Source organism: Triticum dicoccoides, chromosome 4A (assembly GCF_002162155.2).
Source record: "Triticum dicoccoides isolate Atlit2015 ecotype Zavitan chromosome 4A, WEW_v2.0, whole genome shotgun sequence".
Taxonomy (NCBI): domain Eukaryota; kingdom Viridiplantae; phylum Streptophyta; class Magnoliopsida; order Poales; family Poaceae; genus Triticum; species Triticum dicoccoides.
This window is the reverse complement of record NC_041386.1, coordinates 112330165-112341042: the sequence shown is the minus strand read 5'-3', so window position 1 is coordinate 112341042 and position 10878 is coordinate 112330165. Positions and strand designations below refer to the sequence as shown.

At 43.9% G+C, this 10878-nt stretch overlaps 1 protein-coding gene across 1 annotated transcript; it reads right to left on the bottom strand.

The window, feature by feature from the left end:
- Positions 1-7193: 7193 nt before the first annotated feature.
- Positions 7194-10273, bottom strand: LOC119285295 (trifunctional UDP-glucose 4,6-dehydratase/UDP-4-keto-6-deoxy-D-glucose 3,5-epimerase/UDP-4-keto-L-rhamnose-reductase RHM1-like). The gene is made up of 3 exons (XM_037564531.1): positions 10067-10273; positions 7983-9563; positions 7194-7893 (listed from the first exon to the last, which is right to left on the bottom strand). The coding sequence occupies exons 2-3, from the start codon at positions 9555-9557 to the stop codon at positions 7441-7443; spliced, it is 2028 nt and encodes a 675-aa protein (XP_037420428.1). The 5' UTR covers positions 9558-9563; positions 10067-10273; the 3' UTR covers positions 7194-7440.
- Between the last annotated feature and the right edge of the window lie 605 nt (positions 10274-10878).

Sequence of the window (10878 nt, the reverse complement as noted above, 5' to 3'; positions counted from 1 at the left end):
GTATTACGTGTTCCATTTGTCGACAATGTTTGTATATTCAACTACTCTTCCTGTGCATCAGCCATTTGAAGCAGTGATGGAAGTATCTGGAGTGAAAACAAGGTATTCAGAGAAGACGATGCTACCTGCTGAAGCAGACATCTTGCTGGATACAAAGAGCTCCTCAGAGGAGGATTCAGAGACTGATGACCAGTCCTATTTCCCCCCTGAGGTCTATGCTCAAACTTGGTAGGGTTATATTACCCATGTCATGCATGTTGTCTTGCATTGCTTAGTTTTTACATCATATATGTATTGCCATCTGCTTACTTGCTTACTATATAAATCATATATTTGAATTATATCATGCCATCATGTTTACATACACAACATCAGAACATCTATCTGAATTATGGCATGGCAACCCATTTAATAAAGACATCATATAGTTATATCATCTCATCATGTTTAGTGTTTACAGTCATCATATTTTGAATTATGTCATTCTATCCGGGAATTATATCATGCTATCATGTTTCCATAGGCGGCATGTATATGAATTATGGCATGCCAACCTATTTAATAAACACATTATATAGTTATATCATGTCATCCTGTTTACATAGTCATCATATTTTGAACTATGTATTTCCATCTTTTTTAGTTAGCCATCATAATGTGAAATTGTATCATGCTATCCTGTTTAGTTAGCCATCATATATGTGAAATTGTGTCATGCTATCCTATTTGGTTAGAAAACATAAATGTGAATTACTTCATGCCCTCTTTTATTCCCTACTATCCATTGCACCTGTCTATCATACAATGTTTGTACATTCAATTACTTTTCTTGTTTATCAGCCATTTGAATTGGAGAGGGTGATGGCAGTATCTAAGGGAGTAACAACACGGTCTTCAGAAAAGATAGTGCTACCAGTTGATGCAGATAGAACCACGGTTGTACTTGCCCAAGAACCAGCCCCACCACACATAACCCAGACTCTCGCAGATTGTACCCCTACCTAGTTGGACAGAGAACTAGCTACACCCCTTCTAACCCCAACCCCAGCAGATAGTAACCCAGTTCTAGTTGACACAGCACCGTCTCCACCACAGAGCACCCAAACACGAGCAGTTAGTAAGGGAACTGCAGTGCCCAAAGCACGAGGACCACCACTCCGAATCCCAACTCAACGCTTAAAGGAGAAGAATAATTGTTCTTAGGTCAGGTTCTGTAGTTATGGTTCATACTCCTTTGCTCTTGCATCACTGTATTTACTCTGACCAACTATTTTCAAATTTGAAGGATGCAATTGAAACTCCAGTGGCGCAACAGGTATGTTTTAAACTTGTTTCTTTAACTGGTTTGCTGTTGTAACTTGCTCTATATTGATTTCAGTTTCAATTGAATAAACAGTTATGTTCTCATGTCATGCACATTACAAGTGTCTCTATAGTTTCCCACACTTATATTCTGTCTATTCTGCTTTGTCTTGACCAAATATTATTTAAACTGTGTCTCTATCTTGATTTGGCAACAAAAACTAGAATGATATAGACCATAAAGTGACCATGGTACATAGATATATGTTTGTTTCATGTTGTTATCCTATGCACTTTACTACTGAACTGATTTACCAAAACGAGTTTCATATACAACATGGTAAACCTGTGACGTGTCTACTTGTTTCTCTTTTAGAATGCGGACAAAATATTGGAGAACAATACCCCGTTATGCAATGGTGAAGGAAGTAATGCAGATAAGGTTCAAGATAGTGAGACATCCCTGTTGGTCTCCAAGAAAGCTGATAAAAACTACCTTGACGACAGTGAGAGAACCCAGAAGTCATGTCATGATGTAGTGTTCGAGTTACTGGCCACTACTGCTGGCACAAGCTCTTCGAACTCGCTACCTGAATCAGTTCGTCTTCTTGAGTCTCAGCTTCAAGTTGAAAGACATTGATCAGATGTGTTGCGACAGGAAGCTGAAGGACTGACGAAGTTCCTGCAGAATTCAGATGCATACTTTCTAGTGCAACAGCAAGCGCTGGAGGATCTAAGCGCCAAACAAGAGAAAGTTAATAAGCTTGCTAAGCATCTTGCCAGCATTATGGGTACCCAGGATATTGTTTCTTGAGATCTTCTGAAGTGGTTTCAGTTCTGGACTTGTTTTGCTGCGGCGTTTATTTGAACTGGTCGCCAACTTTGACAACCAGTATATATGATATGCTGCTTTGTTTCCTATATTTGCACTGGTGGCGAACTTTGATGCCTAGTGGATGTAATATGTGTAATAGCCGTGATAGCCTAGCGTAAGTTGCTTGCTTATTTATTTCCTTGTTGTCTTGTTTATTTGTTTGCTTGTAGTCAGTATTGTTCTTTTTCTGTGGTTTGCTAGTGGCCGCAATAACCTATTTTCTAAAACTAGGCCACAATAACCATGGGCTACATATTTACTGTAGTGACACTGGGCCTTCTACGGGCCGTAGAAACAATGGGCCTTCTACGCGGCGTAGAAACAATGGGCCTTCTACGGGCCGTATCATCAATGGGCCTTCTACGGGCCGTATGATCGATTGCCTAAACATGGGTCAATAACATACCGCTTTATGGTCGTAAACGGGCTAGAGTTGGAATCGTCGGTTCATGGGCCGACCATAATGGGCCGTCGTTAATCGGCCGTATTTGATGACGCTATGAAAACGACCCAACGTATTAATGGGCCACAAACGGGCCGACTGTAAGCACGGGCTGAATTTGGCCCACAAGCAGAAAATGACAGTAGCGAGCCGTAAGTAACCAAATGCTAGAAATGAGCCCAAGAATAAATGGGCCCTAAGAAGGCCGAAAGATAACATGGGCTGGAAACGGCCCAATGGAATAATGGGCCGTTAATGGGTATAAAGTGATACACTGTTCATTACAGGCCAGTTTTACCACGAGCCGTTAATGGGCCGAGGGTTACTAAGGGCCTCATATGGGCCAAAAGACGTCATGGGCCATGCATGGGCCGGAAGTTAAAACGGGTTGGAATTATATTGGACGGCCCAGATGACGCTACTGGGCCTAATTCGGATAAGCCGTAAATGGGCCCTGGGTTAGCGGGCTATAAATGGGCTATATGCGAACAGGCCGTTAACAGGCTTGCCGTGGGCCGGCCCGCCACCTTTTGACCAAGTCAAATGGGTCGGCTTGAATGGGCCTTTATTGGGTCGTGCCATGTGTCGATGTATCATAGGCGATTTGGGTCCAATGAGTGGATGACATCTGTCCCAACGGTGAGCCGACACTTGTTTCCTCCAGCCAATGATGATTTTACACGTGGAAAATCCTATTGGTCGGGGCTGTTAATGGGTTATCAGATACAAAACCGGACCCGGTAGCTTAACGGTGTTCCGTTACGGTGGATGCCACGTGTCAGTCACCCATGATGAAAGCACTTCTGTGACACGCGATTTATCGTCATGCAAGTGGACACTTCCGTGATGATAATTTTGGTAATTTCATGAAACACTTCTACGACGGCACAGGTATGACTATCTTGATTCTGTCACAAAAATTGTCATGGATGTACATGCATGACAGAAAACATGACCTACTGTGACATACATGTATCATCACGGAAGTGTATATTTTTGTAGTGTTGATCCAGCAAGACGGGTGAAGTAGTCGATGAGTTCCGGCAGCACGACAGCGTGGTGACGGTGTTGGTGAAGAACAATCTTCACAGGGCTTCGCCAAGCCCTACAGAAACTATGACGGAGGATAAACTAGAGGGGACGGGGTTACCGGCACACAGCTTGGTGATTCTTGATGTGTTCCAGGTGCTAGCCCTGCCCCTCTATTTATATGTTGAGCCCTGGGGTCGAAACTTGGAGTAAAAGCCTCCTCAAAGTCAGTTTTGCCCGCAAGGGAGAGTCCTACTCGGACTTCCAAGACCACACGCCACAGTCCTTGGTGTCTGGCCCAGACGCCATGGGTCTCGGCGTCAGGCCCAGGGCCCGCAAGGGAGATTCCTACTCGGACTTCCAGGACCAGACGCCACCATCCTTGGCGTCTAGCCCAGACACCATGGGCCTCGGCGTCTGGCCCAGGGCTAGACGCCAGGGTCTCCGGCGTTTGGCCCCTGGCCTCCACAAATCTCCTTTTGCACTGACCTAAAGCCTCGTGGGCTTCACCCCTTGGCCGAACCATATCATCCTACATATCAATCTTTACCTCCGGACCATTTCGGAGCTCCTCGTCATGTCTGTGATCTCATCTGGGACTCTGAACAACATTCGGTCACCAACATACATAACTCATATAGTATTATATTGTCAACGAACGTTAAGCATGCGGACCCTACGGGTTCGAGAACTATGTAGACATGACCGAGACACCTCTCTGGTCAATAACCAATAGCGGAACATGGATGCCCATATTGGTTCCTACATATTCTACGAAGATCTTTATCGGTCGAACCTTATGACAACATACGTTTTTCCCTTTTTCATCGGTATGTTACTTGCCCGAGATTCGATCGTCCGTATCCTCATACCTAGTTCAATCTCGTTACCGGCAAGTCTCTTCACTCGTTCCATAATACATCACCTCGTGACTAACTCCTTAGTCGTTTCCTTGCAAGCTTATGATGTGTATTATCGAGAGGGCCCAGAGATACCTCTCCGATACTCGGAGTGACAAATGCTAATCTCGATCTATGCCAACCCAACAAACACCTTCGGAGATACCTGTAGAGCATCTTTATAATCACCCAGTTACGTTGTGACGTTTGATAGCACACAAGGCATTCCTCTGGTATCCGGGAGTTGCATAATCTCATAGTCGAAGGAATATGTATTTGACATGAAGAAAGCAATAGCAATAAAACTGAATGATCAACATGCTAAGCTAACAGATGGGTCATGTCCATCACATCATTCTCCTAATGATGTGATCCCATTCATCAAATGACAACACATGTCTATGGTTAGGAAACTTAACCATATTTGATTAACGAGCTAGTCTTAGTAGAGGCTTACTAGGGACACGATGTTTTGTCTATGTATCCACACATGTATCAAGTTTCCCGTTAATACAATTCTAGCATGAATAATAAACATTTATCATGATATAAGGAAATATAAAATAATAACTTTATTATTGCCTCTAGGGCATATTTCCTTCAAAGACCGTGTCTGCTAGCGAGTCTACCTACCCGCAGTTTGTAGCTAGAAGTGGGGGCGTCCTTCTTGAGGTAACTAGAGTCGGTTTTCTTAGGTTTCTTTCTTCTTTTTTATTCTCCGGTTTTCTTATGTTTTTCATTTGTTTCTTTTTTTCATTTTCTTTTTTTCTCTAGTTTTTTTGTTTCTTTTTTTGGTTTTCTTTGTTTCTTTTTTGGTTTTCTCAATTTTTCTTTCATTCTGTTTCATTATTTTTTGCATTTTGTTACTTCGTTTTTTTATTTTCTTTTTTCCTTTTATTTCTTTTGTTTCTATTTTCGGTTTTCTTTGTTCTTTTGCTTATCATTCTACATCTTTTGTATATGTCAACAACATTTTTCGAATACACATCTAATTTTTTCAATGCAAATTATACATTTTTCTAATACATGATCAATATTTTTTTATACATGGTTTTAACATTTTTCAAATACAAGATTAACATTTTTCTACATATTTGTAACATTTTTTACAATTTTGTCGCACATTTTAAATATTTTGTAAATGCTCTATTAATAGTTTTTAAAATTAAAATTAACATTTTTTAATACATGGTCAACATTTTCTCTATACATATTTAACATTTTCCAAATGCTTGATTAACATTTCTCAAACACTTGTGCAACATTTATTTTCAAATGCTTGATTGACATGTTTATATACACGATCAGTTTTTTCCATCATTTATTTAATACATGTTCAACATTTTTTTTCTATACACGTTTAACATTTCCCGAATTTTTTATTAACATTTTCTTCAGGTGCTTGATCAACATTTTTATATACATGATAAAAAAATCATCATTTTTTTAGCAAGTGATCAACATTTTTTGTATACATGTTCAACCTTTATTGAACGCTCGTTCAAATTTTTTCAAATGCTTGTTCAACATTTTTGTAATACTTATTCAACATTTGCCTAATACCCATTCAACATTTTTTAAATACCCGTTCACTATTTTTCAAATGTTTTTTGTAATATATATATTTAGAATATTTTAAAGTATAAACAAAAGTACAAAAATAAAGCAAAAAACTAAAACAAAAAACAGAAAAAAGCCTGTTGGCTGCCACGCGCGTGGGCCGGACCATCTCGGTCACCCCTTCAGCGAGTCCGAGTCACGGAAGGCGAGACATAGGGACGCCCTTGGGGCTGTGGGACGCTTTCCAAGACCAAACGTTCAGGTGTTATCATCGTCCAAAAAATGATTCCTAAAAAAAGATTAGCTTTTTTTAGGGGTAAAAGAAAAGGATTAGCTTGGTGAAGCCGAAGTATGTTTCCACGATTGCCTGGTGAATTTGAGCCGGCTGTTGAAGACTGCCTCGTTTTCTATCTAGTTCTCTTTCCATTTGCATACGACAGCTACGGAGCCCAGCCTAATCCCCGAAGTGCCAAATGGTGTCTGAGAAATTCCTCCGTGGATTCGCATGTGCGAAGAAAAATCGCACCCATGCTTTGTAACCCGGAGAAATCTCTCCCACACGACCAAACATAGCCCACTCGTCCCATGCGCGCACTCCATGGTATCCCCCGAGCAAGAGAGGTTTCAAGCGCAAAAGGGGAAAGCCAGAGATCAAGAAGATTACACAAAACAGGAACAGATCTATGGAAACCTCGAACTCTGGAAACAGTCGGTATGATCATTATGTTTGTGGAGCAGGAAAAGACAAGCTCTGGCAACGCCGTCAGCCTGCACCAAAAACTAATCTATTGAAAGCAAATATTTCAGCGTGTGATACTCAAAAGTCAAACTAATCTACTGCAAGCAAATAATTCAGCGTGTGATACTCAAACGTCGCTTTTGACGGCCGACAGGAGCTTACAGTTGATCAGGGTGCATCAACTGACAAACCCTCTGGGCTTCTGAATGCACATGTTTTTGGAAGCTGATGCAAACTTCAAATATGAACCAACAAAACTACACATATAAGTCGAGTCTGCCAATACAAACTTCAGATATGCAAACCAAGAAAAACAACACGTAAACAGAATGCACAAGCGCAGCATCATGCACATGAAAGGCACCTGATAAATAGAAACAAGATTTTAAGATCTGTTCACATAGATAACCAGGCCAACAAACATATCCACCACTACATAGATTTTAAGATCTGTTCTCAAGTGAAACGTAATGCGTAACAAAAAATCGTAAATATGTATGCCTGCTATACCACAATGGAATTGACCACAGCTGCCACCATGAAATATATTAGCTAATTGGAAATAGCTTCTAGCAGACCTGTGTCACATGAATCTTCAATTAGTAGAAACCTTCCTGTTTGGCTCAAAGACATTCTTGATCAAAGATTCCTTAATGGACAGTAGCTCAGGGAACTCGGACTTCAGCTTTGACGCGTCCATTTCGTTGTTGCTTCTGGGTGCAACTATAACCTTGGCCTGCTCTTCGAGAGTGAAGTTGGTCCACTTGAAGTCTGGGTTGATGTATTCCTTGTACATCTCCAGAATCTCGTTGTGACTGACAACCCCCGGGTTGGTGAAATTCCATATGCCCCTACAATCCCGCTTCGCCATCTCAACAGAGATAGGCAACAATTCATCCAAAATTGTCATACTGTTGGGAATGTTCACCACCTTGTCATAGCGGGCTATTTTTGTGATGAAGTTACGAGGATTGCTCAGGTCTGATGATATGGGCATCCTGACTCTAAGAGTACAGACATTATCATAGTCCTTCAATAACTCTTCCACCTGCATTGTATGTATGAACAAATGAGTTTGTTTCCACGAGAAGCAAAAGGATATGTGTTACACATCATAAACAAAATATTTGAACTTACCATGGCTTTGGTTTTGGAATAAAATGAACCTACAAAGTTGGGTGTGTCCTCCTCTTTAAAACCAATTCCAGACCCTTCAGGGTGTTCAGCATTATACTCAAATATGCAACCTGTAGCATAATTAATCATGAGCAACCCCTGCTCACGACAAACATCAGCAAGATTCAAGGTGCCTACAACATTGGTGCGGATAGTGTCCTGTTTGTGGGTCTCACACCAGTCAACATTTGGCCTTCCAGTGACACCAGCAGCATTAAAAACATGAGTCGGCTTCACGTTTCTAATGTCCTGCAAGAGCTGAGAGCGCTCTTGCAGGCGGCCTTTACCATATTCATAAGGTATGCCTTGCTTCTCACATATCTTCCCAAGTAGACCACCAATCCATCCAGTCTTACCATATATTAAGAACTTGTAGGTGGCCTTTTGAGGGACACTGCTGGTGCTCTTGGATGTGGCTGCAGCAGGTACTGTACTACATTCCTTGGCTTCAGCTGGCGAAGAAGCAAGAGATTTGATTTCCTCAGTCCAGTTATGCCTTTCAACTCCAGGCGTCATCAACATCCTTGGATGAGGGAGCAATGCACCGGCAACATCTCCCCAGTAATCAGGATTGCTGGTGTACCATTCAATTGTTTTCTTCAAACCCTCTTCCCATGTAGTGCGCTCTGCCCATCCTAACTTCTTCAGTTTCTGATCATCCAGGAAGTACCTCTGGTCATTGAAGGGCCTGTTCTCGACAAACCTGATGACCTTTTCGGTGTCCAAGCCAAATAGCTTGCATATGTCACTGGCCACATCAATTACCCTCCTCTCCTTCACAGTACCAATATTATACACATGTCCAACCTCTCCTTTGTGAAGAACTACCTCAAAAGCTTCAGCAACATCCTCGCAGTACAGGTAGCTCCTGACATTAGAGCCATCACCATGAATTGGAAGGGGCAAGCCTTTCATGGCCAAAAGGATAAATTTTGGGATGAGCTTCTCAGGGAACTGATTTGGTCCATACACATTGTTGCCTCGGGTTGTAATCACAGGAAGACCATAAGACCTCCCATAAGCCATCACAAGCATTTCAGCCCCAGCTTTGGTAGCTGAATATGGATTTGTCGGAAGCAACTGCGAGGCCTCATGGTTACCAACCACAGCATCCTCATCAGTTTCTCCGTACACCTCATCAGTACTGACGTGAATAAATCTTCTGATCTGGCCAGTAACCTTGCACGCCTCAAGGAGAACGTGGGTGCCATATATGTTGTTCTTTGTGAACTCAAAGGAATTGCCAAACGAATTATCCACATGAGTCTGGGCAGCAAAGTGCATGATGGTGTCAATCGACTCAGTGATGAGAAGATAGTTCACCAGGTCAGCACTTGCAATGTCGCCCTTGACAAACTTGAAATTTGGCGATGGCCGGGAAGGGTTGAGATTTTTCAGGTTGGAGCAGTAGTCAATCTTGTCGAGGACGACAATCTTGTAGTGAGGATAGCTCCTAATTAGACGGTTCGCCACATGGGATGCAATGAAACCCGCAGCACCAGTTATGAGGATGTTCTTGGGCTCATAGGTCGCCATCTTGGCCTGCAAATAAATATCCAAACCTGCTAGTGTTATTAATGTGCCCAGCAGTAATTATTCTTACAAACTTATAATCGAAGTTACTACTAGGAAAACAAGGCACCTCCTACTAAAACTAAAAGCAGATATACTCCAACTATGAAGGAAGAATAGAGGAAACATTATTAACTCCACAGCCATCAGCAGGCTATGTAGTAGTAGTAGTAGTAGTAGTAGTAGTAGTAGTAGTAGTAAAACAGTAGAGAACTGACTGAACTGGCACCATAGCCATCAGCAGGCATAGAAGAACATCCACCCCTGACAAATGCAATTTTCACCAGGCGCCCATCATCGCGATCCCCAGGTCCAGCAGTGGCAAACCAATACACGCAACGTGAAACCACAACCGAATTCTTGGCCGCGGCGAACAACACGCACGGGAATGGTACACTCGGCAACTGAAACCCCACCGGAATTCCAGGCGAGGACACGGATCTAGGAGCAGGCAGCGGTGGAAGGGGACTCACCGGGCAGATCGCGCAGGCGGCGAGGGCGCGCGGAGGAGATCTGGCGCGCGGCGACGGCGACGGCGACGTCGCCTTGGAGATCGGCAGGGGTCGAAGGAGAATCTTCGCGGAGGGGGAGGAGGGAGCAGCGAGCACTCAACTGCACGGCGCCGACGAGTACGGGCGGATGGGGGGCTTAAAAGGGAGTGGGGCGGAGGGAGGATCCTGACCGTTTCGCCGCGTGGTCCGCGCGTCCCATCCTGGTTTTCGTTTTGGTCCAGCACAGCAGTAGCACACGCTCTTCCAGACGAGACTTGTCCAGCGACCTGGCTACTGGCTACCGTGAGGCCAACTCCACCGCACGACATCAAATCATTCGGGCTGTCCGTTTGAGATAAAACGAACATACGAAACGTCCCAACGCATAATCCTGTCCTAAAAAAACGTCGGTTTCTTGTCCGCCTCGACCCATTCTCGGAGCAAAGTTGCCCTGGGTTAGGGTCTGAAACGGACACGTCCGGACGTTTTCTGCGTGGTCCTCGTCCACCCCTGTCCCTTTGCATGTGACCCCCGGCCGACCTGTCATTGGAACCAGATGGGCCCGGCTGCCAACCCACCCGTCCTTCTCTCTCTCATTTTTCTCTCTCCCTCTCTCTTCTTTTGTGGCCGGCGGCCACCTCCACGCGGCCACGACGGGGCGACGGGCGGCAGGGCGCGGCTGCGGCATGGTGGTGGGCGGCGGGGCGAGGCGAGGCTGTCGGGGCGAGGCGGGCACGGGCTTGGTAGCGCGAGGCGTGGCCGACGGCGAGAAGGGGTTTGGCGCAGGCGGCTGG

Coding starts and splice junctions, on each gene's coding strand:
- LOC119285295 (XM_037564531.1), bottom strand. CDS start 9,557: ATGGCGACCTATGAGCCCAAGAACATCCTCATAACTGGTGCTGCGGGT. Junction 7,894..7,982: donor ATTCCAAAACCAAAGCCATG/GTAAGTTCAAAT, acceptor CATACAATGCAG/GTGGAAGAGTTATTGAAGGA.